We start from the raw sequence: 27,895 nt of genomic DNA on the forward strand, positions 1-27,895 counted from the left end.
AGATGATTGGTCCACAGCTCAGGCTCAATAGCCAGTGAGCACACTCTCGGTCAGCAGCGAGGGCAATATGGCTTCCTGCACCTGGTGAGTTTGGCATCATGGAGAAATCGCGGGGCACTGAGGTAAGAGAGAGAGGGCTCAGCCCCGCCGGGAAAGGGAACCCCGAAGGCCTCAGTGGGCGGACGCGTCGTTTTAGCGACCTCTTGGGGCTGGAGAGGTGCAGGGTTGGTAAACTGAGGTAAGGAACTTAGTCCCGACCGGAGACCACTCGGGTTCGTTTTTGCTCCTGTGCTGTGGGCTCGGTCCGTGGAAGAAGGTAGGAAGGAAACGCCTCCCCATCCAGGGGCAAGGAAACGGGGCTCGAAACTGCGACAACTCTTCTTTTGTCTTCCTGGTTTCGTGGTCCCGTGCTTTAGGGATTGTGCGGCCTGTCGCTTCCACGCGGGAAGTAAAGGGAAATAGAAGTAGACTTTTACTCTACACTGGGGCGTTCACGTGCCTGTCTGCCAATTTAGGCATAACCATCTTCATTAGGGAGGGCTTAAAAGAGCCTGTTGGTGTCCCCCGGAAGTTGACACAGATTCAAAGGGCAAGAGGTTGCCACCAAGTGTGTCAGTTTCCAAAACTTTGTCACGTCTTCCATGACACAGTGGCCGGTTACCCACCACCCCTTCCTTTTGAAGTCTCTTCCCTTTTCCACGCAGTAATAAATGGCCAACGTTTACGGAGCGCTCTTGTCATGGTTTACTTTTGTCATCCCTTCTTCCCAAAATACTATTATAAAGTGTTATTGTCCTCGTTTTGTGGAAGCTGAGACAATGGGAGTTGACTTGCTGTGGATTATACAGCTAGGAAGCAATAGAGGTGGTATTTGAACCCTGGGTTTTTTTTATAGTTTATTATGATTTATTTAACTTTATTTTGTGTGCATTGGTGTGAAGTTGTCAGATCCCCTGGAACAGAAGTTACAGACAGTTGTAAGCTGCCATGTGGGTGCTGGGAATATGAACCTGGGTCCTCTGGAAGAGCAGTGAGTACTCTTAACCGCTGAGCCATCTCTCCAGCCCTGAACCCTGGGGTTTTAAGTAGTATCACATCTGTACCCCACGTTCTGTGAGCCAACACGTTCTGCCACAGGTGAGAAGACTGAGGTTCTCAGAAGGTAAATGACCCGAGGATCAGTGGTTGATTAAGATCCGAGCTGAAGTGTAAGCTGTGGTCCACACCGCCATGCAATTACTGTCTGTGGCATCCTGCTCAGAGCCTCCCTGAGACAGTCTGGGTCTCACCTTTTATCTGCCTTTGCCTCCCCCTCTTTTAGGAAGAAAATAGGTTTACTGACTAGACTTGCAAGGGACAATGTGCTAGACATTAACAGGATTACCACAGCTGTTGACCTTAAATGTGTTTTTGAGCCAGATGGTGGTAGCACACCTTTAATCCCAGCACCATGGAGGCAGAGGCAGGTAAATCTCTGAGTTCAAGGCCAGTCTGGTCCACCGTGTGAGTTCCTGCACAGCCCGGGCTCCTTTTGGGTGTGCATATACTGAACAGGGAAGCTGAATTTCAAATGCCGTCTGCCCAGGAAGTTCCTTTGAGGTATTTAGTATAGTTCTACTTTTTTTTTTAATTTAAAGTCCTCCTGATTCAAGTTAATTTAAATAATGTATTATTGTTGTGGTTTTTAAGATTTATCATTTTTTTTTATATGCATTGGTGTTTTGCCTACATGGATGTCTGTGTAAGGGTGTCGGGTTCCCTGGAAGTGGAATTACACACAGTTGTGAGCTGTCATATTGTCATATGGTTGCTGGAATTGAACTGGGTCTCCTGGAAGAGCAGCCAGTGCTCTTAACCACTGAGCCATCTCTCCAGTCCTCTCCCCACGCTATTATTATGTAGAGCTCTGATCCCTGACATAATTTTTTGACTTTATAGTGGTGTGAGAACAATATTGATTCAGTGGACATTGTACTTTGAAGTTTGCTCTGTGCCCAAGCTCCCCCTGTGAGAGGTCGTGGTGAGCAGAGGCATACACAAACCACAGTTTGCAGTTAGCTATGCTAAGGTAGGCTAGGTGTCATCTTTTCCCTTCTTTCTTTCTTTTCTTTCTGAGACAGGGTTTGTCTGTGTATCTTGGGAGCCTATCCTGGAACTCGGTCTGTAGACCAGGCTGGCCTCGAAGTCTACAAGATCCACCTGCCTCTGCCTCCTGAGTACTGAAATTAGAGGCATGTGCCGCCGTGCCTGACTTCTTTTAGAGAAGTCGAGCTGGGCCTAGGTGGCACCCACCTTTAATCTCAGCACAGAGGCAGATGGATCTCTGTAAGTTCAAGGCCAGCCTGGTCTACTCAGTGAGTTCCAGGATAGGCTCCAAAGCTACACAAAGAAACCCTGTCTTGGGGGAGTGGGGGGAGAGAGAAGGTTGAGCAGTGACACACATCTTTAATCCCTGGACTCCAGAAACCGAGGTCTGCCGGTCTCTGTGTTCAAGGCCAGCCTAGTCTACAGAGTGAGTTCCAGGACAACCAGGAATACACAGAGAAAGCCTGCCTGCCTGCCTTTAAAATGGGGAAAAAATAAAAGCAGGGGTCGGAGGGGTGATATCTACTGTATAATCCTGGCAGACCTGCAACTTGCACATGGGGTGAGCCTCAAACTCACAGTAATGTGTCTGCCACTGAGTGCAGGAATTAAAGTTGTGTACCATGATACCTGTTTTCCTAGATGTATTAGATGAATTTTCACGTTACAATATATGCACACACACACACGTGTGTGTGTGTGTGTGTGTATTTCTATGATTTAATTTTTTTGTTTTTTGAGACAGGGTTTCTCTGTAGCTTTGGAGACTGTCCTGGAACAGTCTGGTTGACTTCGAACTCTCAAACTCACAGAGATCCGCCTGCCTTTGCCTCCCGAGTGCTACTAACCAGCTTTATTTTTATTTTAAAAAGATTTTTTTTGTGTAGACATTTTGCATGTGTGTATGTATACACCATGTGCATGCCTGATGCACATGAAAGCCAAAAGAGAGCGTCAGGTTCTGAGATTGGAGCTACAGAAAGTTATGAGTCTGTGGGTGCTGGGAACCAAACTTGGGACCTCTGGAAGAACAACCAGTCTTAATCACTGAACTCCAACTCTTCAATTTAGAATAACTTAGCTTACAGTAGGTTTATCTAGATGTAACCCCATCCGTGTTCTGTTTTGTTTTTTGTTTGTTTGTTTGTTTAAGATTTATTAAGTAAATAAATAAGTCTTACAGTGTATAGTGTTTAGTCTGTATGTCTGCCTGCAGGTCAGAAGAAGGCACCAAATCTCATTACATATGGCTGTGAGCCACCAGGTGGTTGCTGGGAATTGAACTCAGCCCCCATCCATATTCTGATTTATCCATATTAAAATATCCTGTAGGGAGCTGAAGAGATGGCTCAGCAGTTAAGAGCTCTTACTGCTCTTTCAGAAGACCAAAGTTCAAATCCCCAGCCCACACAAGGTGGATTAGCAGGTCTGCAGATTCTCTTCCCAAGCCAAGCACATGTCACTCTTCCTCTAGGAGACGCCGTCTTCAGAGCCAATGGAAGAAGAGGAGGAGGATGACTTGGAACTCTTCGGGGGCTACGACAGCTTCCGAAGTTACAACAGCAGCGCAGGCAGTGAGAGTAGCTCCTATCTGGAGGAGTCGAGTGAGGCGGAGAATGAAGACCGGGAAGCCGGGGAGCTTCCCACCTCGCCTCTGCATTTGCTCAGCCCTGGGAACACCCGCTCCCTGGATGGAAGTGGCTCTGAGCCAGGTGACTTCTTCACGGCGCCCTTAAAGATGGAGAGGAGTCGGGAGCTTGTGGGAGAACAAGGGCAGAGCCATGCAGATATCTAAGGGACTGTCCTTGAGCGTCATTTCCTCTTCTGCAGTCTAGTTAGTATAATTCTCTGACACCTCGTGTCTTTTGTGTCTATTCAACACTTGGTAGGTGCCATTGCCCTAGTGTGAGTCGCCTGGGTAGTCTAGGTCTGGGTGTGAAGGCGGTGAGACCCATAGAGCGGCAAACACATAGCTTTTTTTTTTTTTAATATAGTGTGTATGCAGGGTTCTGCCTCCATGTAAGCCTGCAGGCCAAAAGTGGGCACCAGATCTCATTATAGATGGTTGTGAGCCACCATGTGGTGCCTGGGAATTGAATTCAGGACATCTGGCTGAGCCTCTGAGCCATCTCTCCAGCCCTGCAAATAGCTTATGGACTACAAGCTAACACATTGTAGGGAGACATATAGGATAGTGACCTTCAGGTCAGAGGACGGACAAAGGGCGTAGTCAAAGATCATCTGAAAGCCAGTTGACCTCGAAGAGGTGGATCTTGATGGTTGCCAGTCCCAGAGTGAGCAGTGTGTCCTGAGAAAGACGCAGGCTCCCATCTGCGGACAGCCCCTCCTATTCCTTCATGCTTGCACTCCTGGGCAATGGGATCCGGTTTCCTTCCAACCATCTTGACTTCTCCCCCCATTTTTTCATCTTTCGCCCTTCTCAAAATCTGAGCATTTCAGTACTAGCAGGAATCACTAGGGAGAGCCGCTGGGCCAGGGGCTGGTCCATGACCCTGGCTGCAGATGGGTCCTCTGGGAAGCTGGTTAGCACTTCAGATGCCCATGTCACTGGGGCCCAGGCCACAGCACTGTTTGACCTACGGTGAAGTCAGGGAAACACAGCTTGTCCTCTTGTCCCTGTCCTCTCTCTAAAACTTGTCACCAGGTTCTGCAGGTGTTCGTGTGGGTTTTCAACCCCTTAGCACTGGCTCTTGCTGCAGGCCCAGGAGGAACCGCATGCCATCTTAGGTGGATAGATGGAGTGGCAGCTGCTGGAGGGGACGGCAGAGGGAGCATGTAGTGAGACTTGCTCCTGACAGAACAACAGGCACTCTCCTCCTCCTCCTCCTCCTCCTCCTCCTCCTCCTCCTCCTCCTCCTCCTCCTCCTCCTCTCACTCACATGGTTGACACAGTGCTCTGGACTCCGGGGAGCCCATGGGTTGGTCTGACTTAAAGTAATTATGTCTGGAGTCACATGCCGGGTTCTCTTTCCAGCGGTCTGTGAGATGTGTGGTATCGTGGGCACAAGAGACGCTTTCTTCTCCAAGACCAAGAGGTTCTGCAGTGTCTCGTGTTCCAGGAGCTACTCCTCCAACTCCAAGAAAGCCAGCATCTTGGCCAGACTGCAGGTGAGAGCAGCCACTCATGCCCTTCTTGGGGTCCTAGATGCTGAGCTGAGCCATCACATGATTGGAGGCAGACACATTAGTCAGTTTGGGGAACTCATCTCTAGTGGTCATTCGAGGCACGTGAGACCTTGCCTCAGAAAGTGCCACCCAATTCTTTCTTTTCTTTTCTTTTTTTCTTTTTTTTTTTTTAAAAAAATCAAAAGAGGGTATCAGCTACCCTGGAACTAGCTCTTGCAGACCAGGCTGGCCTCAAATTCACAGAGAGTGCTGGGATTAAAGGCGTGCGCCACCACCACCCAGTGTTTTTTTGGGGGAGGTTGGGGTGTTGAGACAGGGTTTCTCTGTGTATCCCTGAGTGTCCTGGAACTAGCTCTGTAGGCCAGGCTGGCTAAGAACTCACAGAGATCTGCCTGCCTTTGTCTCCCAAGTGCTGGTATTAAAGGTGTGTGTCACCACGGCCCAGGCAGTTCTTCATGTTGTGGTGACCCCCAACCATAAAATTATTTTATTGCTACGTCATAACTGTAATTTTGCTACTGTTATGAATCATAATGTAAGTATCTGATATGCAGGATATCTGATATGTGACCCGTGTGACACAGTTGTTTGGCGCTCCCTTCCCGCAGAAGGGTTGAGAACCGCTCTGTGCATGTGTGCCTCTGCTTAGCTGTGTGTTGAATGGACTCCCGGCCTTTGTCATTTGCCTAGTTGTCCTGTGTAAGTGAGCTTTCCCTGAGCCCTGATGAAAGCTCCCCAGAATGTTCTGGAGTAGACTCTCCAGGCCATTCACGTATGAACAGATGTTGCCTGTGGGTTTGGAGAGTTTCTGACCCCTCCGCAGCCACTCAGTTATAGCTCTCCAAGGAGCTGGGAGCCTGGAGAGGACTGCAGGGGAAATGTTAGGGGGGAGGCTTGAGAAGTCAGAAGACGACCCCAGCCTTCCATAACCCTCCCCTGGTTGTTCTCACTCATCATCAGTTTTGTTTTGTTTTTGTATTTTCAAGACAAGGTTTCTCTGTGTATGTATCCCTGGCTGTCCTGGAACTCTGTGTACACCAGGCTGGCCTCAAACTCACCAAGATCCGCCTGCCTCTGCCTCCCAAATGCTGGGATTAAAGGCGTGTGCCACCACCTCCCAGCTCATCATCTGTTTTACAAAAGAAACTTAAGCTCAGAGAAAGTTAATTAGCTGGACCGAGACTATGAGCTCAGCCTCAGCAGTCCCAAGGAAGCTAGCTCTTCTTTCTTTCTTGGTGTGGTGGCACAAGCCTAGAATCCCAGCAATCAGAAGGCAGAGAGGCACAAGAACTGCAAATTCCAAACCACCATATCTCAAAAAAAAAAAAAGCAAAATAGAAACAGATCCCAACGCATATCTGCCAGCCTGTGTGTTTCTCTTCTTGCCCTCCAGGGAAAGCCACCCACCAAGAAAGCCAAAGTGCTGCACAAGGCAGCCTGGTCTGCCAAAATTGGAGCCTTCCTCCACGCACAGGGGACAGGACAACTAGCAGATGGAACACCCACAGGACAAGATGGTAGGACAGAATCCTGGGATGGGGACCAAGGTCAGGGGGTGGCCTTGCCTAGGAAGGACTAGAAAAGGTGACCTGCTGGAAAGTTGGGGGTCCATGCTCACCATGAATTGTCTCCGCCTGCTGGATGTTGTGGAAATGACCCTAGGCAGTTCTCTCAGTGGCCCTCAGTTACTGGGTCTGTGATAACCCTGAAACCAGAGTTAGCTGCCTTGTTTCTCTTTGCGTCTGTCTCCATGGCTTCTGTCTTCCTGGTACAGGAGAGGTCCAGGGTGTGTGGAGCCGGTGGAAGGGGCCTCTCAGTTTTCCAAGCATAGTGATTAATGAGCAAATTACACAAAGAAAGCCTTAAAGAGGTTGGAGTGTTATCCCCGTGTCATGAGACCCCTACTTTAACTCTTCCTTGTGCTCTGCAGCTTTGGTCTTAGGGTTCGACTGGGGAAAGTTTCTGAAGGACCACAGTTACAAGGCTGCTCCTGTCAGCTGCTTTAAACACGTGAGTACCCTGGCAACGAAGGAGGGACAACCAGGAATAGCCAGGGGACATCTCAGGCTGCCTGCCTCATTGCTTCCCACACATCAGTTGAGCTGTCCCTGAGAACAGTGGCCATTCCCCAGAAATCCTCCTTTGCCTTGCAAGGCTGGAGAGTGAGCTCGGTGGTTAAGAGCACTAGCTGCTCTTCCAGGAGTCCTGGGTTCAACCCCCTAGCACCCATGTGGCAGGTCACAACCATCTGTAACTGTATTCCCATGGGATCCTGTGCCTTCTTCTGGGGTGAAGATGAAGCACCAATATGCTTATACAATATATGCTGGGTGTGGTGGTCCATGCCTTTAATCTCAGCACTCAGGAGGCAGAAGCAGGTGGATCTCTGTGAGTTCGAGGCCAGCATGGACTACAGAGTGAGTCCCAGGACAGCCAGAGCTACATAGAGAAACCCTATCTTGAAAAACAAACAAAAAACAACAAAAGCAAAAAAGAGGGGGGGACATCAAATCTTCCAGAAGTGGAGTTCTCTAGATGACCATGAACTGCCATGTGAGTACTGGGAACCAAACCCTGGTCCTCTGCGAGAGCAACAAGTGCTCTTAATCACTAAGTCATTTCTCCAGCCCTGATTTGTTTGTTTGTTTTTAGTTGTTTTTTTTTCTGGCAGGGTTTTATATGTCGCAAGCTGGTCTCTAACTTCCTATATAACTGAAGATAGCCTTGAACTTAGGTCCTCCTACCTCAACCACCCCAGTGCTGGAATCACAAGCATGTGACACCATGCCCAGCCTCCTGCCAGTTGACTCTCGGGGCTGGATGTGGTGGTACATGCCTGTAATCTCAGCACTCAGGAGGCAGAAGCAGGTGGATCTCTGTGAGTTCGAGGCCAGCATGGACTTCAGAGTGAGTCCCAGGACAGCCAGAGCTACATAGAGAAACCCTATCTTGAAAAACAAACAAAAAACAACAAAAGCAAAAAAGGGGGGGGCATCAAATCTTCCAATTAGGAATTGCATGTTCTTTATGTCACCAAGCTGCACCCTCGGGTTGTCTAAGGACCTTTCTAATACCAGACACACTCCAGTGGGGGACTCCTTTCCGGTTCTTCCTGGAGAGTGAAGGGTCAGGCCATTTGAGTGATTTGAATGAACTTGAGGCCAAGAAATTAATAGCACTCAGCAGCTGTTCTTGTGCTGGCCTGGAGTAACACCTACACCAGATCTTTTGTCTTTTGAGGGGAGGTGACTTTTCAAGACAGGGTTTCTCTATGTAACAGCTCTGGCTGTCCCGGAACTCGCTTTGTAGACCAGGCTGGCCTTGGACTCACAGAGATCTACCTGCCTCTGCCTACCAAGTGCTGGGATTAAAGGCATGCGCCACCTCTTCCTGGCTTGTCTTTTGTTTTAATTTAAGACAGGGTCTCAGAGGGTCTCAGGCTGACCTGAGAGCAGTCTTATGTCCTACTGTGTTTTTCTCTGAGTTGCTAGTGAGTGTGTATCTTTCCTGCAGGGTAAGAAAACATTCTCTTTTGCCCCGAATTCTCCTAGTCCCCACAATTTTTTTAAAAATTTGTTATTGGTGTTCTGGCTGCATGTATGCCAGCATGCCAGATCTCATTACAGGTGGTTGTGAGCCACTATGTAGTTGCTGGGAATTGAATTCAGGACCTCTTGAAGAGCAGCTAGTGCCATCTGAGCCATCTCTCCAGTGGGGCCCCCACCCCATTTTTATTGTAGTTAAATTAGGTGTTTTGTTTTGTTTTGTTTTGTTAGCTTTTGGAGCCTGTCCTAGAACTCACTCTGTAGACCAGGCTGGCCTTGGCCTCCCAGAGTTCCGTCTGCCTCTGCCTCCCGAGTGCGGGTTAAAGGCATGTGTCACCACTGCCTGGCAATTAGGTCATATTTAACACAAGATAAAGGATGCTCTGTAAGGAGCTTGTGCTGTGTGCCTGGCCACTGTGTGCTGCCCAGGCCTCTGTGAGCCGGTCTGCCTTGGGAGATGGATTGTTACCTGAGCAGCTTAGGCCAGGTCTGATAGTGAAAGACGATCCAAAGGAGGATCAACTTGAAATTGGCAGCAAATCAGGCTTAGGCTGTGGGGGGAGGTGCCAGACCATGCCCAGTGGGGAAGGGCTGGGGTGAGCGCATGTGTTCTGCCCGCTCTGTGTAAACTCAGGTTGAGTGATGCTAAAGCGGGTAGTCTCTGTGCTATGATAACTGCTGTACAACTGGCAGGAGAGTTGGAGCTGACCCTGGAATGCTGAGAATTGAGGTCTGTGCCTCTGACCCTCCACCCATGGCTGATGTCCGCCTGATAGCACACTGCCATCCCACGCTCCTGGACAGTGGGCAGGCCTTGTTTCACTCTTCATTCCTGGTTTTCTGCATGGTGCATGATGTGTGAAGTTAAGGTGCAGAGGACAGGACGGCTCAGGCCTGAGGCAGCTCCTCAGCCTTCAATGCTCTCATCACCACACAGGTACCCCTCTATGACCAGTGGGAAGATGTCATGAAGGGGATGAAGGTGGAAGTCCTCAACAGTGATGCTGTGCTCCCCAGCCGGGTGTACTGGATCGCCTCTGTCATCCAGGCGGCTGGTGGGTATTCCTCTGGTCAGGGCAGGGTCTGGAATCCGTCTTCAGAGTGACATATCTAGTGGGTGGGTTTCATAAATCAAAACCTTACCCACTGGCTTTCTTTCTCCTTCTTAGAGAGTCTCCCTTAGATGAAAGCACAGAACTGGGCAAACTCAAAAACTAAAGTTTCATTTCATTTTGATTTTTTTAAATGATTTATTTATTTTTATTTTATGCACATTGGTGTTTTACCTGCAGGTATGTATGAGGGCATCAGATCCCCTGGAATTGAAGTTACAGACAGTTGTGAGCTGCCATGTAGGTGCTGGGACTTGAACCCAGGACCTCTGGAAGAGCAGCAGTACTCTTAACCACTGAGCCATCTCTCCTGCCCCTTATTTTGATTTTTTTTCAAGGTTTATTCTGGTTATTACAATGGAGGTATAGAAGAGGTCACCAGACCAGAATGCTTTCTTAATATATGGCATGGATTTTGTTTTGTTCTGTAGATCAGAGACTCCACATATCTGGAACATTTCCCAGCATAGGAAGTAGGAAATCTGACTGGGGCTACAAAAGGACAAAAGCCTGAGAACATACCTTCCCCATCTCCTTCCTCCTCATAGGTCCCCTTGTCCTTCCTTTCAGGGTACCGAGTGCTGCTTCGGTATGAAGGCTTTGAAAATGATGCCAGTCATGACTTCTGGTGCAACCTGGGGACTGTGGATGTCCACCCCATTGGGTGGTGTGCCATCAACAGCAAGATCCTGGTGCCTCCACGGAGTGAGTGAATGGGGAAGCACCCCATGCCAATTCTTCCCCATGACAGTTCCATAGGACTCCGGGTGGAAGGGAAACTCACGAACAAAACGTACGTGTTCCCCTTGTTCCTTCCCTACAGCCTAGAAATCCCTGGGCAGTTTGGACTTATAGAGCATATATATATATATATATATATATATATATATGCATGTGTGTATACATTATTTTAATATGCATACACACTTATTATGCCGGAGTGAATGTCTGTCGTTCACCAGGTGTGTACAGGAGCCTGAGAAAGTTGGAAGGAGTGCTGGATCTTTTGGAACTGGGGGTTAGAAATGGTTGTGAATTATCATGTGTCCTCTGAAAGAGCAGGCAGTGTTCTTAACCGTGAACCATCTCTCCAGCCCCTCGAGGCTGGTTTTATAAGATGAAGTGGCGAAACTAAGTAGTCCCTGCCCCAGCTGCTCCCTGGGTTGATGAAGGTGCTGTCCGTCTATGTTACCGGCTTGTGCTGGTGTCTCTGCAGCCATCCATGTCAAGTTCACTGACTGGAAGAGCTACCTCATGAAGCGGTTGGTGGGCTCCAGGACGCTTCCTGCAGATTTTCACATCAAGGTCTGGCTGTGTTCCCAGCTATCCCCCTCCTCCCTCCCTCTCCCACTTTTCTCCATCCTTCATATGATTCATTTCAGGGGTTTTATTTTGATTTTGCGGTTCTGGGGGTGGGACCTAGGGCTCTCTATATACGAGCACTATGCGTAATGCTTCTAGTCCCCGCCGCAGTGCTCTTCTATGACTATAGGTTTGGCAGAACTGCCCCAGAACTGCCTCTGGTGGTGACTAACTCCAGTTCCAAGGGATCTGGCACCCTCATACAGTCATACATGCAGGCAATACACCAATGTGCATAAAATAAAAATACACTATAGAAAACAAAGCACTATGGGAATACAAAGTGTGTGTATATATGTAGTGCCTAAATTCTCCACCTAGTGGGAGACGAAAGAGTCGTGCACACAAATAATGATGAGGTAGGCACCATCTGACCTGGACCGTGCGCCCATCTGTGTGGAGGATCGTTTCAATTTAGAAGGCTACTTTGGCTGAACATGGTGGTACATACCTTTAACCCCAGCACTTGAAATTTAGAGGCAGATGAATCTCTGTGAATTTGAGGCCAACATGATCTACATAGTAGTTTCTAAGCAAGCCAGGACTATACAGTGAAATCCTGTTTCAAAAAAACAACAAAAACTTAGAAAATTACTTAAGCCTTTACCTTACAAAGGTCTGTGTATAGTAACCGTTCAGAAGGATCCCAAACTCTACAGAATACTGTCTCTCCCACCTCAGTAGACCTCTCACTGGGTCCCCCCCCCCCCACAGGCTCCTGAGCAAAGCCAGGCTTTCAGGGTGTCCTTATGAGGTTGGGAAGGCGTCCCAGCAAGATACAGGAAATGTGCAACACTTGCTGCCAGGACTCTCTCTTGACCTGGCCTTGTGTTCTCAGAGGAGCAGGTATCAAACAGGCTTCCTAGAGGCTATGGCTTTTGAATTGTACCTGCATGGGTAGAGATGATGTGGAAGCCAACTCCGAAACATAAAGATGGAGTGGAAATTGGGGCCATCACAGACGTGATCTGGGTGTGGGTGGAAAGCTGTGCCTGGGTCCTTCCAAATGTTTGTTTCTGCTGTTTTTCTACAGACTTAAAAGGCAAATGGTCTTTTGTTTGTTTGTTTCCATGACAGGGTTTCTCTGAGTAGCCCTGATTGTCCTGGAACTCACTCTAAACCAGGCTGGTCTTGAACTCAGAAACCCTGCTGCCTCTGCCTCCCAAGTGTTGGAATTAAAGGTGTACATCACAGCCCAGCATTATTTTTAAACCAACCTAGACTATGTGGAGTATGATCTCACTATGATCCTCTTGTGTGCTAGAATTACAGCTACTATGCCTGTTAGACATAAATCTTGCATGTACCATCCACAGAGAACCAGGTGGTAGCATGGAGTGTGAGGTGCCCAGGGATCAGTGCAGAGCCGTGAGAGGCCCAGTGGACACCAGAACTGAGTCTGCCTATACTTTTCTAGGTCATTTGAGTTTCCTTGGTCTGAAGTAGACTCTGGGATTCCCACCATCCTGACTAACTGAAATCTGGTGAGAAATGGGCACCCATTGAGAACTGAAGGTCTGCCCTCTGCTGTTCTGAGGGACTGGGACCCAGGCAAGACAGAGGGCGCAGTGCCTCAGATCTCACTGCCCTTCCCTGTCCTCCCTGACCTCTAAAAAACAGATTCAATTATTTTTATGTGTATGGATGTTAAACCTGCATGTATATGTGTGTTGGGTGCGTGCAGAACCCTTGAAGGCCAGAAGAGGGCAATTTTTCTCTAGGAACAAGAGTTATAGGTTGTGAGCTGTCATATCAGTTCTGGGAACCAAATGTGGGTCCTCAGGAAGGGCAAGTGTTCTTAACTTCTGAGTCATCTCTCCAGTCCCTCCTTTGATGGCCTTTTTTTTGGTTCACTTTGGTTTTTTGAGACAGGGTTTCTCTGTGTAGCCCTCGATGTCCTGAAACTTACTCTGTAGACCAGGCTGGTCTTGAACTCAGAGATCTACCCACCTTGCCTCCTGAGTTCTGGGATTGAGGATGTATGCCACCACGCTTATCTTTTGCTGACAGAGCAGGAGTATAAGGGCTGGGTGACTGAAGCAGATGGCCTTTCCGTGTCCTTGCAGATGGTGGAAAGCATGAAGTACCCCTTTCGGCAGGGCATGCGCCTGGAGGTGGTGGACAAGACCCAGGTGTCACGGACCCGCATGGCTGTGGTAGACACAGTAATTGGGGGTCGCCTTAGGCTTCTCTATGAGGATGGTGACAGTGATGATGACTTCTGGTGCCATATGTGGAGTCCTCTGATTCACCCAGTGGGTTGGTCCCGGCGTGTTGGCCATGGCATCAAGATGTCAGGTTAGTGGAGCCCCTGGCTGGTGTGACTCTGGGCGCAGCCTCTCTAAAGATCAGTAGGAACCCCTTTGCTGTACCTCACAATAGTGTAGTGAGGTGGACTGCCATCACTGCCCTGCAAGGGACAGTGTGAGGGTCAGAAAGACCCAGTGACTTGACTCGGGTCACTCAACCCAATCTTTGAATAGCGTCACAGTGCCAGCATGGAAAAGCCTAGCTCCCCTGTGCTGAATAGGCCACAAGACTGCTCTGGGCTCCTCTCGGCTAGACTTGTCTCCTTCTCTATGTAGGGTGGGGAGCTGGGGCACAGCTGAGAACAAATTAGCCTGCCTGGCCCCATAATTCTGGGGGAAGTATGTGACAACTATTGGCTGCCTTCAACTCCCTTTTCTTCCTCTCTTCTCTGTCATCTCCCCAAGAGAAACGATGTGACATGTCCCATCACCCCACCTTCCGGAAAATCTACTGTGACGCTGTTCCTTACCTCTTCAAGAAGGTAAGGTGCAGCCTGTGGGCACTTGTTTCCCGGGCTACAGGCGCTTGACTTCTCTCTGGGACTGTCCCTTGCATTTTTTTGTAAAAGATGTTTCATGGTCCTTAACAAACTTGTTAGGGAGTAGATTTAGGCAGGGTCTCGCTGGAACCCAAGCTGGCTTGTTACAGCCTCCTGAGTTCTGGGATTGTAGGTTGGCACCACCACACTTCCCTTGCCCTGTTTCATCCCAGGCCTGCAGCACCTGAAGCCTGTTTCCTCTTTCTTCCCCTGAATCCTCAATTGCCTCGTTCCCTTAAGGTCCGAGCTGTCTACACAGAAGGTGGCTGGTTTGAGGAAGGAATGAAACTAGAAGCCATTGACCCTCTGAATCTGGGCAACATCTGTGTAGCAACCATCTGCAAGGTGAGCCTAGGCCACTCTGACCTCCAGCATGGCTGTCTGTACCCTGCAATTAGGCTCTTGGGACTCTGACACTGGCCGCTTGTGATGAACTTGAGTGTGCTAGAGGGAGACCATTCCTGCTCTTTACTCAGAACCTACCTGCATGTTAGGGCTTGAGACACACTCAACAGATGAGCCTTGTCCAGTGTCAGGTACAGGCCGTCCCCTGCCACTTGCATCTCCTTTGCATGCCCAAAGCCTCGGCCCAACTCCTTGCTCCTGCCTGCCTCATTGCTACAGCCTGAGGATATCAGCCTGCTCTGTGCCTAGCCCTGTGCTCCCTAAATGTGCTGAGAGCCCAGTGGCAGCAAGGCAGGTGCAGTCGTGGCTGCATGGGTCAGCCATTCAGTGAAGAGGATGCCTCATCCCACAGATGCACATTCCTGAGCGCTGGGTGCTCCACCACACACCTTGGGGCATTTTAGTGGAGGACAGATTCCATCCATCCAGTTGGAGCCACCTCCGTGTTCAGTCATAGCTACCTTACTCGGTGGGGGGGGGGGGGTCCTGCGGTCTACAGTTAATGACACAGTACTCTTATTTCTCTACACCCGTCCCTAGGGCTTGTTTTTAATTACATTTATTTTATGTGCATGGAAGTCAGAGGGCATTTGTTGGTTTGTCCTTCTACTGTGTAGCTTTTTGAGTCATGCCAGATAGCAAGTGTTTTTGACCTTTTGAGTCATCTTGCTGGCTCCTCCTCTAGGTCCTCTTGGATGGTTACCTGATGATCTGTGTGGATGGGGGGCCCTCCACGGATGGCTCAGACTGGTTCTGCTACCATGCCTCCTCCCATGCCATCTTCCCAGCCACCTTCTGCCAAAAGAATGACATTGAGCTCACACCCCCAAAAGGTAAGGCCTTGCAGTGTGAGGCCACAAGTCCAGACCCGATGTGTGGCACCGTGGTGTGAGAGAGATGTGGGCATCTACAGCCACTGCTACCTTCCTTTCCTCTGCCTGGCTGACCAGCCCCGTAGCTGATGTGTGACTGGTGAACAGAGCTCCTGTGTGTCCTAAGCCAGCACATGACCTGTGCAGCATGACTTCCCGGAGCAGGTGTCGCCCTGGGGAGGAGGGCAGCTGCAGACTAGACCGGGTCAGCCAGCTGCAGTGACTCGCACTGTGTATTGCTCTGCCCCTTTCCCACTTCCTACTTTCTGCTTCTGCTTTCCTCTCTTCATCTAAACGTTCTGCCCTCCAGGGTATGAGACCCGGCCTTTTGATTGGGACACCTACTTGGAGAAGACCAAGTCAAAGGCAGCTCCAGCAAGGCTCTTTAACATGGTGAGGAGACACAGCACTGGGTTGGGGAGTCTGTGGCAGCCTGGGGACTGGCTCTGCTCACTGACATCAATTTCAACCCCATCTTTTCAAGTCTTTACTGCTGGGATCAGCCACTTCTAGAAAAGTCTGTAACATGAACGCTCTGGCCAGTGTGGACCGGTCTCTTCTTGTCAGAGGGACTGGCACCTGAGAAAGAATACAGTGGGGTTGCTGTCTGAAGGAACCTGCTCCAGTGGCCCCTCTCCCCACTCCTAGTTCTGTCAGTAGCTCCTTGCCTACCTGGGTGACCCTGCTCAGGCCTAGCACTGGCCAGCTGGGCAACTGCCTTCTTCCCCTAACCAGGACTGCCCCAACCATGGCTTCAAGGTGGGCATGAAGCTAGAGGCTGTGGACTTGATGGAGCCCCGGCTCATCTGTGTGGCCACTGTGAAGCGGGTGGTGCATCGGCTCCTTAGCATTCACTTTGACGGATGGGACAACGAGTACGACCAGTGGGTAGACTGCGAATCCCCGGACATCTACCCTGTGGGCTGGTGTGAGCTCACCGGCTACCAGCTGCAGCCACCGGTGTCTGCAGGTCAGGTGCGGGGGGGCAGCGCTGAGAACTCCTGGATTTTCTTCACCTGTCTTTTTCTTTCCTGCCAGCTGCTCCTCCCCATGCCCAGCATAGTTCTCTGGCATGAGACTGAGAAGTCTCCAGGTTTCTTAAGGCCACTGCTTCTCAACCTTCCTAATGCTGCAACCCTTTAATTCAGTTCCTCATGTTGTGATGATCCCCAAGCATAAAATTATTTATGTTACATCATAACTCTAATTTTGCTACCATTATAAATTGTAATGTAAACATTATTTTCGATGATCTTAGGTGACCCCTTTGAAAGGGCCATTCGACACCCATAGGGGTCACGACCCACGGGCTCAGAACCACTGCTCTAAGCAAAGTGTGTGCTCTGCCTTTCGTGCCCCCCCCTCTTTGTCTCCCTCTCCCCTGCCCTGTAAAACACCTTTCTTCATCTCACTCTGCCCTAGGTCTGGGTCCTTGTGCACCCAGACCCCTTGAGCAGTCCTGGTGACAAGGGGTGGATGGTGTAATTGTTCTCCAACCTTCCCCATCCTGCTCTTAGTGTCCAGCTCCAGCTTCTCTATTTGGAGTTCCCCATATATGAGGGCCAAGAGTCTTTTAGGAGGTTTCCTGTACCCTTCCAGAACTTATCTCTTTTGTTCTTTCAAACATTAGAACCAAACACACCTCTGAAGGGCAAAGAGGCCACAAAGAAGAAAAAGAAGCAATTTGGGAAGAAAAGTAAGTGAAGCCCCAAAAGGCCAGCACTGGCTTCTGGGTGCTGCCATGCATAGGTCTCTCTGTGATCCCACCGTTCCTCTTCCTGGAACTTGCCCCAGGGGACCCTGTGCCTTAGGGGATCAGAACACATTCAGGAAAGAGTTGAAGGGGGGCGTGTCCTATCACTGCTCCTGCTTGCCTGAAGCACCTGTCACTGTGGGGCTGTGAAGAAAGAGAGAAAGGAGCCCTGGCTCCAAGGCTCTCTTCCCTCACACCCTCCTGGAGCAGCTGAGTGGGGCAGACTCCATCTAGCTGTCCAGAGGGAGCCACCCTTAGTAAATCATGAGACTGCAAGAGGAGGGGACAGAAGGGCAGGTGACAAAGCCATCCTCTACTGTGGACTGTAAAAGGTGGTTCTACACATGGCCACCAGACAGACGGAGAAGAGGATAATCTACAGGGAGACAAAGCCAAAGCAGGGACTCGGTCGCTGGGCAGCAGTGACTTCTGGATAGAGACTGTGCTGTTCAAAGTGGGACCTGATTGTGCCATGTTACAGTCAAATCAAACGTCAGAAACCTAGCCAGGCAGTGGTGGTGCATGCTTTTATTCCCAGCACTCAGAGGCTGAGGCAGGTGTATCTCTTTAGTTTAAGTCCAACCTGGTCTACAGAGTGAGTTTAAGACAGTCAGGGCTACACAGAGAAACCCATTCTCAAATAAAAAAGAAAGAAAATTAGCAGCCACAACACTTTTGCCCTCAGGCACCTGGCCAATAAAAGGGGTATTGATGGAGTCCAGGGCCACTTTACCTTGTGCCCACTGCCTGCTAACACCAATGCTGGCTTTGTTTTGTTTTCATTGACAGGGAAAAGGGTCCCGTCAGCCAAGACTCGACCCGTCAGACAGGGCTCCAAGAAGCCCTTACTGGAGGATGACCTACAGGCCTTGGGGGTCTCATCGGAGCCGATTTCTGATGACAGTAAGCAGCTGGGCTGAGCTGAGGCAGGGCCAGGCTCTTCCATTCTGAGATGTGGCCTCTTTGCTCTTCCACCTGGGCACAAAAGAATAGTGTTGCGTTTGAAGGGGATTTTCCAGGCACCAAAAAGTTCTTGAACCTCTGGAACTAGAAGTCCTCCTAAACACCCAACCAGTGTAACTGGACAGAACCTCTCCAACCAGTGTCCTGGCTCCCGCCTCCACCCCACCTCTAACTGTCCGCATGCTCACTCAGGTGGGTGGCAGGTTGGCAGGAGCAGATTGTTGGCACAGTCTCCCTGCCTAGGCTATGCCTGGGGCCTTTTTTTTTTCTCTCCTGAACTTTTATTCATGTACATTGGGATTGCTCAAGTAGACCACAGCACACATGTGGCCATCAGAGGGCGGTGTGCAGGGGTCAGTTCTCAGGGACCAACCTCAGGTTGTCGGCTTGGCTGCAAGTGATGTTATCTGTTGAGTTACCTCACTGGCTATGCCTGCACTCATGGGCCTTCTCTATTGCTGCTTCTGGGAGGGTAAGGAGGAGAGTGAAGTGGTCACTTAGGCTCCCTGCTAGCCCCAAAGCACTGCCTCCCTCCACACCCCGGGAAAACAGCTCCCTTACTAGCCTGTCATCCCACCCCAGGCTGTCACACCTTCACACACTCATTCTCTGCTCCCCCACTACCTCCCTGTCCCCAGTTATTGCTGTGTGTGTGAAGGAAGAGCACCAGGACATCCCCTCGCCTGACCGGTCACCCAGTCCACAGCTGCCTCTCCCCATTGAGAGCATCAAGCAGGAGAGGGACAACTGAGCCGTCCCTAGTGTCAATCTGGACCCTGGCTTTACTGCTGCACACCGAATGGACAGCCTGGTCTTCTAGGCCCACCTCTGCCCACTGGTCAGGCTTATGGACTGGGCAGCTCGAGGTCTAAGCTGGTCTGTTCACTGCATCCTCAGCACACTGGAAAACTGGACTGCCCCCATGTGTCCCCAGGGAAGTGGAGGAAGTGACGTTACAGAGCAGCCGCAAGCGGGCAGCCCTGGCGGGCTCTGGGTGTGAATGAGGCCACCTCTGCCTAAAACAGCTTGAGGACCTCATGCCTCCTGGGGGTGCCCTGCCCTGCCTAGTGCCCTAAGATCCTGCTGTGGCAGGTAATTGAGAAGTGAAGAGTAGTGGGTTTGGGTGACTTGTGAATGGCCTTGACCTCAGGGTTGACAGGAACACTGACTTCCTTTCTTAAGGAATTACTTGTAGGGACCTGTGCCCCAGGGGGCACTTGACCAGGCTACTTGCTGCCAGGTACAGGATCATACAGTAACTTGGCCCTGGGGATCCTGCCTGGCTTGGGTTGGACCTAGCATTTTCATTTCCCTGGCTTGGTCAGCCATGTCACTGCTCAGTCGCATCTTTACCTCAAGTTTGAGCTTTTGTATTTCCCAGTCGCATTTTTTATTGTGCATTTTTTTTGTTTGTTTGTTGTTTTGGCTTTGTTGTTTTTGGAGACAGAATCTTTCTATGTAGACCAGGTTGGCCTCTGACTCAGATCCACCTGCCTCTGTCTCCTGCGTGCTACGTTTAAAGGAGTGCACCTGGCCCCAGTTAAACACTCTTGAAACTGGTCATCTAGCCCTCCGGTAACATCTAGAAAGCCAGTGGGGCTCCTGCATTCGGCCGTTTCTGTTTCTCTGTTTTGGAGAAGCAGTGTGGCCATGGCTCCGTGTCTGCCGTGGCTGTGTCTGTGCTGTGCTGTGTTGCACAGCCGCCTTTTGTGCTGATCAGTCTGCACCATCATCCTGAGATGTGCTCCCTGACTTTGCTCAGGACCTAGGCTGGGCTCATCCCTGAGGTGACGTGTGAGTGACCAGTCTGTACAGACTGGGAAGGTTAGGAGAGAACTCAGTCCTGACAGAGCCCACCGTGTGCAGAACCTAGGCCATGAGAGAGGCGTTTATCACAGCCTGATTTCCTCAAAGGGTAAATAGGTCTGGAAGAAGATAGAAGACCACAGCAAAATGACAGGTTCAGTTCCCAGTACCCACTCGTAAGCACCTGTAACTTGAGCTCCAGGGGGAACCCGCACCTGTTGTTTCCATGGGTACAATGTATAATTTATGTCGATGTACATATAAACATGTAATTAAAAATAAAATCTTTCAAAAAGAAATAATGAGGTGAGTAGGCATCAGGCACAGGAGAGGATGCTGGGAAGAAGATGACTGAGTGCCTATATGTGTCAGGAGCATGAGACCCCCAACAAGAGGGTGGATGCTTGGCTTTCATTCCAACTCTGGCCTGGCCTTCCCAGGCTCCCTGGCCTTTTCATGGATGATCAGAGGGAGCTATGGTGATCATTTGCTGAATGATCATTTGCTGAATGATTAAGAGCCTGGGCTGACTAGACCTTAGGCTTACTTTGACCCAGGCCTTTTTTTTTTAATTTATTTATTAAAAATTTCCACCTCCTCCCCTCCTCCCATTTCCCTCCCATTCTCCCCCATTCCCCCCCCCCCCAGTCCTAAGAGCAGTCAGGGTTCCCTGCCCTGTGGGAAGTCCAAGGTCCTCCCTCCTCCATCCAGGTCTAGGAAGGTGAGCATCCAAACAGAGTAGGCTCTCACAAAGCCAGTCCATGCAGTAGAATCAGAATCCAGTGCCATTGTCCTTGGCTTCTCAGTCAGCCCTCATTGTCAGCCACATTCAGAGAATCCGGTTTGATCACATGCTCCATCAGTCCCAGTCCAGCTGGCCTTGGTGAGCTCCCATTAGATCAGACTCATCATCTCAGTGGGTGGACGCACCCCTCACGGTCCTGACTTCCTTGCTCATCTTCTCCCTCCTTCTGCTCTTCAACCGGACCTTAGGAGCTCAGTCCAGTGCTCCAATTTGGGTCTCTGTCTCTATCTCCATCCATCGCCAGATGAAGGTTCATAAAAACAAGTCCCAGTGCCTTTATCAATGGCTTCTCAGTCAGCCCCCATTGTCAGCCACAATCAGAGGGTCCAGTTTGATCACAAGCTCATTCAGACCCGGTCCAGCTGGATTTGGTGAGCTCCCATTAGAACTAGAACAGGCACACTGCCTCAGTTGGTGGACCAACCCCTCGCGGTCCTGACTTCCTTTCTCATCTTCTCCCTCCTTCTGCCATTCAACTGGACCTTGGGAGCTCAGTTCGTTGCTCTGATGAGGGTCTCTGTCTCTATCTCTATCCCTCGCCAGACGAAGATTCTATGGTGATACTCAAGATAATCATCAGTGTGATAGTGGGACAAGGACAGTTCAGGCTCCCTCTCCTATGCTGTCCAAGGACCTAGCTGGGGACATCCCATGGACACCAGGGATCCCCTCTAGAGCCAAGTCTCTTGCCAACTCTAAAATGGATCCCTTACTGTAGGTATCTTCTTCACTGCTCCTATATGCGTCCTCCTGCTCCCTCAAGCTCTTGCCAGACCTTCCCTTCTCCCTTCCCTTTCCCCCTCTCCCCTTCCTCCAAACTCACCCGCACCCCTGCCCCCACCCCCATGATCACAGCTTTTGCCCTGCATTCTTGTTTGCTTCCAATTTCCAGGAAGATCTATATATGATTTTCTTTGGGTTATTTGACTTCTCTGGGCTTGTGAACTATGGGCTTAATGACCTTGGTTTATGGCTAAAGTCCACAAATGAGTGAGTACATACGAAACTCATCTTTTTGGGTCTGAGTTATCTCACACAGGATAGTGTTTTCTATTTCCATCCATTTGCATGCAAAATTCAAGGTGTCATTGTTTTTTTACCGCTGAGTAGTACTCTAATGTGTAGATGTGCCACACTTTCTTTATCCATTCTTCCATTGAGGGGCATCTAGGTTGTTTCCAGGTTCTGGCTATTACAAATAATGCTGCTATGAACATAGTTGAACAAATGCTTTTGTAGTATGATTGGGCATCTCTTGGGTATATTCCCAAGAGTGGAATTGCTGAGTCCTGAGGTAGGTTGATTCTGAATTTCCTGAGAAACTGCCACACTGATTTCCAAAGTGGTTACACAAGTGTGCATTCCCACCAGCAATGGATGAGTGTTCCCCTTACTCCACATCCTCTCCAGCAAAGGTATCATTGGTGTTTTTGATTTTAGCCATTCTGACAGGTGTAAGATGATATCTCAAAGTTGTTTTGATTTGCATTTTCCTGATAGCTAAGGAAGTTGAACATGACCTTAAGTGTCTCTTGGCCATTTGGACTTCTTCTGTTGAGAATTCTCTGTTCAGTTCAGTGCCCCATTTTTTAATTGGGTTAATTAGAATTTTGAAGTCTAGTTTCTTGAGTTCTTTATATATTTTGGAGATCAGACCTTTGATATGGGGTTGGTGAAGATCTTCTCCCATTCAGTAGGATGCCTTTTTGTCTTAGTGACAGTGTCCTTTGCTTTACAAAAGCTTCTCAGTTTCAGGAGGTCCCATTTATTCACTGTTGCCCTTATTGTCTGTGCTACTGGGGTTATATGTAGGAAGTAGTCTCCTGTGCCCATGTGTTGTAGTCTACTTCCCACTTTCTCTTCTATCAGGTTCAGTGTGGTCGGATTTATATTGAAGTCTTTAATCCATTTGGACTTGAGTTTTGTGCATGGGGATAGATATGGATCTATTTTCATTCTTCTACAGGTTGATATCCAGTTATGCCAGCACCATTTGTTGAAGATGCTTTCTTTCTTCCTTTGTATACTTTTATCTCCTTTGTTGAAAATCAGGTGTTCATAGATTTGTGGGTTAATATCCGGGTCTTCTATTCGATTCCATTGGTCGATTTCTCTGTTTTTATGCCAGTACCAATCTGTTTTCATTACTATAGCTGCTTTATTTTATGTGCATTGGTGTGAATATGTTAGATCGCCTGAAACTGGACAGTTGTGAGCTGCCATGTGGGTGCTGGGAATTGTATCCGGGTCCTCTGGGAAAGCAGCTAGTGCTCTTAACTGCTGAGCCATCTCTCCAGCCCTCCCCCCCCCCCCAGATTCCTGTTATTCTATTAAAACAACAAAAACAGGGTCTTATGTAGCCCAGGCTGACCTCAACTTCTAACCTTTCACCTCCTGAGTGCTGGGCCTGCAGATGTGTGTACCACACCTGTATGAGATGGGTCCCTTGCTGAAGTCCAACCTACATGGCCTCGACTTACATGTCACTTCAGCATCAAGTATTGAGACAGTTAACACACAGAAAGGGACAAGCAATAGAGACTGCCCTCTGTCTCCATAGCAACTACAGCTGTATTGTCATTGGTGGTTCTGGGAGCTCACCTGTCCCTAGTTCCACCCTGGCACAAAGTTGGAGCATTAGTGTTAGTGAGATGCAATGCACATAACTTAGGCTGCGGTTGCCAACGGGTCTCGCTGTAGCTTCGGCTGGCCTCAAACTCAACCGTGCCTCAGTTTCCAGAGCTGTTGGACAAGGTCTCTCTTTTTTTCCCCCAAGATAGGGTTTCTCTGTGTAACAGCCCTGGCTGTCCTGGAACTTGCCTTGTAGACCAGGCTGGCCTCAAACTAACAGAGATCCACCTGCCTCTGCCTCTTGAGTGCTAGAATTAAAGGCATGCACCGCCACACCTGGCAGGATAAGGTACATGATACAAGTTATGTAGGTTCTAAGAGTCAAACCTGGTTCCTCTGGAAGCCAGTGCTCTTAGCTGCTGAGCCATCACTCCAGCCCCTCTTGGAAATGGAGGTTTTTGCCTCAGTTTGCCCTTGGGTAGGAACTAAAGGCCTCAGAGTCTGAACAGTAGAGTTGCTGGCTAGCATCATCCTGACGTTCCCTCCTCACACCCCACTTCATCCACTGGAGACTTTCCATAAGATCAAATCTCGGCACTTTGGGAGGCCACCCTCTGCTTCCCAACCTTTCTGAAGATCCAGTCTTCGACCCTTTGAGGGAAGGAGAACCTTCTATGCTAGATGCTAAACTATACATTTAGCTGATTCATTTCTGTGGGTGCCCTAGTGAGGTGCATCTTGGCTTCATTTACAGATGGGAAAAAGGACAGTGGAGTGGGTGTACGGTGTAGACCAGCAGGGCAGCGGAGTGGGTGTGCAGTGTAGACCAGCAGGGCAGTGGAGTGGGTGTGCGGTGTAGACCAGCAGGGCAGTGGAGTGGTGTGGGGGTCACTCCACGCCACGGGGTCAGCATTGCCACCCACCTCCCACAAGTTCTATATTGTCCTAGGGGTTAAAAAACATAGACGCACACACACAGACAGAGTGTTCGAGTCATCCTCAAGAAGAGAATGCCCAATTTATTCAACTTAATCCAGGGTTAAATACTTTTGGCCCAGGAGTGGCAAGCCCCCTTCCAGCCAGGGGTGAGATCAAGGGGATGAGGGCCTGGCACCAGTGGCAGGAGCTGCCAGGCAGGGGGTATCGAGCTGGGAGCCCTGACAGACAGATAGGAGGAGATTCAGGGCGCCTGTGAGGACCCTCCTTAGCAGGTGAAATTACCATATCAAGACGGAAACATGGTTCTGAACTAATCCCCTCCGCCTGGCAGAGCAGGGAAAACTAAGCTGGTTAGCGTAAACATTTCTGCATCCTGTGCTTTGGCCTCGAGGAACAGGGAAGACAGGGCCTCACAGATTGGTGTGTGGTGTAGACCAGCAAGGCAGTGGATTGGTGTGTGGTGTAGACCAGCAGGGCAGTGGAGTATGTGTGTGCACTTCCACAAAGCCAAGGACCTGAGTCTGATCCCTGGAACCCACATAGGTGAAAATGACACCCTCGGGTTGTCCTCAGACCTTCTTGTGCACACCAAGATACACGTACAAATAAGTGTAAGAAGTTTATGTAAATAAAGGGTACAGTGGCTTCGAGGGGACTATGTGACCTCTTGAGCTATTTGATCCATTTTGATTTTATGGAGCTATCTCTTACAGCCCAATGTGACCTAACATTTTCCCTCTGCCTCCTCCAAGGACCAGGATTACAATTGCTTGTCACCGTCCAGGTCTAGTGTTGGCATCTGGGTTCTAGGTGATTCCGTTGTACTGTTGATTAACAAAAGGCTAGAGAAGGTGATGCCAGTGAGTGGCAATTGTGTACTTTTGCTACTGTCCTTAGAACTAGCTCCAAGTCTGGCTCCTAAGGAGGACTTGTATCCTGCAGCTTGAACTCTTACTTTCCTTTGTGTGTGCACACACTTGCATCCACCACCACCTCACCTCTGTCTCACACACCCCCATCTCATTTGAATGCTGGTGGAAGCCAGAGGTGTTAGATCCCCTGGAGCTGGGATTACAAACATTTGTGAGCCATTCCACATGGGTGATGGAATCAAACTCGGGTTTTCTACAAGAGCAGTACATACATTTATCTCCGGCCCTGGGGTTTCTGCTGTTTGCTGTTCAGTTCAAAGATAATTGAACAGTCTCCTTCCTTTGGGCTCCACACGTGACCCTATCTCTCTGCATCAGGGCCTCCTACATGTAGTGGCTCACCGTGCGGCCGCATGGAGCCTGCTCAGCCTTCCTTCACTGATACCTCAAGACACTTAGCTACAACCGAGAGCCAAGTGCAGAGGGCAGGTCTTGTGCAGGTCAGAGAGACTGGGAACCAGATGCAGAATTGTCAAGGAAAACAGACTCCTGAGGGCTGAGAGCGGCTTTGTTCTTCTTGTCCTTGTTCTGCTCTCGTCTTTTGTGTTCCCTTCGTGCCCTGATGTTTTCCTTCCTCTTTCCTGAGGACTTCCTTCTGCATCTTCCCTAGTGTTTTCCTTCTCTCTTCTTATTTTCTCTCCTTACAGCTTATATACCCCAGCAAAATCAAGATGTATAAAGATTTTAAGTGAGTGGTTACAGTGACTACAAGTAAAAACCATGTTTTCCATATCCCTACATGACTAAACATTTTACACATCAGAAGTGAAAAATTAGTTGCCCCAAGAACCCGCATACATTCATGTCCAATGTCCAAGCAGCTTGTTATAGGTTAACAGAGTGTGGGCAAGCAAGGTATTTTTCTTAGCCAGTTCTTTTACTGGCAGGCTGTATTTCGTGGTTACAAAGAAAGGACCAATCATTGTTTATTTAAGACTATAAAAGTCTTGAATCACAAATCTAAACTTTTATATATGAAAAACAATTTTAAAAACTTTAAATCCACAGAGTGCATACCTACTCATCAACAGTTTTTTATATCAGGAAGCTGAAGACAAATGGGCACAAGGGATGGATGGTCATCTTTGATCACCAACCCATCCTAACAAGAAAAGCACGCCAGCTAATAACTGAACTGCCTTGTTCTTCCCTGACATTAACGAGTCCCTCACTCAACTCTGCCTTTCTAAACTTCAGTTAACGCAAGTTTTTCACCTCAAAGCTATTAGCAAAAACATCTTTCTTTTAACATTTAATACTTTATTGAGGCATAACAAATATATGAAAAATTACACATGTAACATATAAACAAAAACATCTTAACCAAATCTTATTAACAATTCTATATGTCTAAGTTCTTTCTAAAGGTGGTGGTTGAATCACTAATCTGGCCCAGCAGCAATGCTTGGGAAAAGTCAGTCCCTATTATTGTAAGTACCAGTACCACTGTCCAGTGGGGGGCTAGAGACCCCTGAGAGTTTTTGTACAGCCCATAGACAGGGATGTGGTAGACAGAAGGTGCACTCATCTGTGCTCCATAACATGAGGTCCTCAGGACATGTAGTCCTCAGGGCTTTGCCTGTTGCTCCCCTCACATGGCCCCCAACATTCAAGGGCATCTCAACCTGTGACTGACAGGTGGTGGGAGGCAGAGCCAACACACCTGAGCTTCCATTTTCCTGCCGGGACTGAGGTCAGGATAGCAAAGGGTGGAGTCAACAGAGACCAGTAAAACAGGACTGGGATAAATATGTGGTGTCCAGTGAGGAGAGGGACATGACTGCATCATCACCGCCCAGTTCAGGAGTCACAATTCAGGACCAAGAAAAATCAGGGCTCTGGCTTCCCAGCAGCTTGGGACCCAGACCTCCCTCCCACCTAAGGGCCCACCTTGTCTGTTCATTGATGTCTTCTGTTGCTAGGGCTTCTCCTGGCGCTGAACCTGGAGGCTGGTGTCCTCTTGGCCTTCCTGGCAGTCCAGCCTGGACAAACTTCAAAGACAGTAGCTGTAGCTTTCACCTTCTGGCCACGGACATTGGGAGGGGTGGCACAGGTGGCCCCTACCCGCAGGTTCAGCCCAGTGAGCCACCTGAGGAGGAACGAGAGATGGGGAGCTCATTGTGGGCGTGCACGGGTGAGAGATTTCCCGAGGAGTATGAGGAGGGGTCAGGAGCTCTGAGGCAGTGTACGAAAGAGGGACAGTGTCCACGGAGAGTTCTGGCTGGGTGGCTTGCCTCCAAGTCACTTTAAGCCTCTGATCCCTTCTGCATAAAAAGGGATGGAAACAGCAGTGCTCACCGTGTCCCAGACACTACACTGATACCTGCTAACGGTGCTGAGTTCTCCAGCAGCCATGATTCTGTGGATTAGACTGCTCATCCTTTTCACAGATGAGCAAAGGGAGGTTAGGGAATGTATAACATCGGAGCCTGGGCTGACCGGCCCTTAGGCTTGCTTGACCCCAGACTTGTTATTCTACTAAAAAACAGGGACACCGGGTCTCATTCAGCCCAGACGGACGTCAACTTCTGATCTGGCCTCCACCTCCTGAGTGCTGGGGTTGCAGGTGTCTGCACACACCTGGTATTTCTAAAGACTGAACCCTGGGCTTCGTGCTAGGTAAGCACTCTACCAGCTGGACTATGTCCCCAGCCTTTGTTTTTATTTAGTCCAGGCTGATCTCAAACTCCTGCTCCTCCTGCCTCCACTTCCCAAGTGCTAGGATTACAGCCATGGTCACCAGCCCAGCT

The 27,895-nt window shown here is 49.4% G+C and overlaps 2 protein-coding genes across 3 annotated transcripts in view; one reads left to right on the forward strand and one right to left on the reverse strand.

Moving 5' to 3' along the window:
• Window positions 1-20,200, forward strand: L3mbtl2 (L3MBTL histone methyl-lysine binding protein 2). The gene is made up of 17 exons (XM_048445097.3): window positions 1-122; window positions 3,560-3,797; window positions 5,081-5,214; window positions 6,626-6,749; window positions 7,163-7,242; window positions 9,715-9,832; window positions 10,460-10,594; window positions 11,106-11,194; window positions 13,318-13,549; window positions 13,966-14,042; window positions 14,340-14,444; window positions 15,190-15,337; window positions 15,687-15,769; window positions 16,112-16,346; window positions 17,007-17,072; window positions 17,919-18,032; window positions 18,731-20,200. Exons 1-17 carry the CDS (start codon window positions 99-101, stop codon window positions 18,841-18,843), a joined length of 2,115 nt encoding a protein of 704 aa, XP_048301054.2. The 5' UTR covers window positions 1-98; the 3' UTR covers window positions 18,844-20,200.
• The window catches only part of Chadl (chondroadherin like), a 20,761-nt gene continuing 10,508 nt past the window's right edge, over window positions 17,643-27,895 (reverse strand). Inside the window, exons 5-6 of one of the 2 annotated variants that reach the window (XM_085678450.2) lie at window positions 27,036-27,234; window positions 17,643-18,104 (exon numbers count right to left, since the gene is read on the reverse strand). In XM_085678450.2, coding sequence (XP_085534576.2) covers window positions 27,045-27,234 — 190 coding nt within the window. In that variant the 3' untranslated portion in view covers window positions 17,643-18,104; window positions 27,036-27,044. Of the gene's footprint in view, window positions 18,105-24,256; window positions 27,235-27,895 lie in introns of those variants that run through there. The other variant, XM_085678449.2, reaches the window with a different exon arrangement.

The sequence above is a fragment of the Myodes glareolus genome, chromosome 19, assembly GCF_982192425.1.
Source record: "Myodes glareolus chromosome 19, mMyoGla1.1, whole genome shotgun sequence".
Lineage (NCBI taxonomy): Eukaryota > Metazoa > Chordata > Mammalia > Rodentia > Cricetidae > Myodes > Myodes glareolus.

What these genes read in the sequence shown, in the direction of transcription:
- L3mbtl2 (XM_048445097.3), top strand. Translation starts at nt 99, where the DNA reads ATGGAGAAATCGCGGGGCACTGAG. An exon ending in CTGCAGATTTTCACATCAAG is followed by an intron (nt 11,195 to 13,317) that starts GTCTGGCTGTGT and finishes GTGTCCTTGCAG; the next exon opens with ATGGTGGAAAGCATGAAGTA. An exon ending in CCATGGCATCAAGATGTCAG is followed by an intron (nt 13,550 to 13,965) that starts GTTAGTGGAGCC and finishes CATCTCCCCAAG; the next exon opens with AGAAACGATGTGACATGTCC.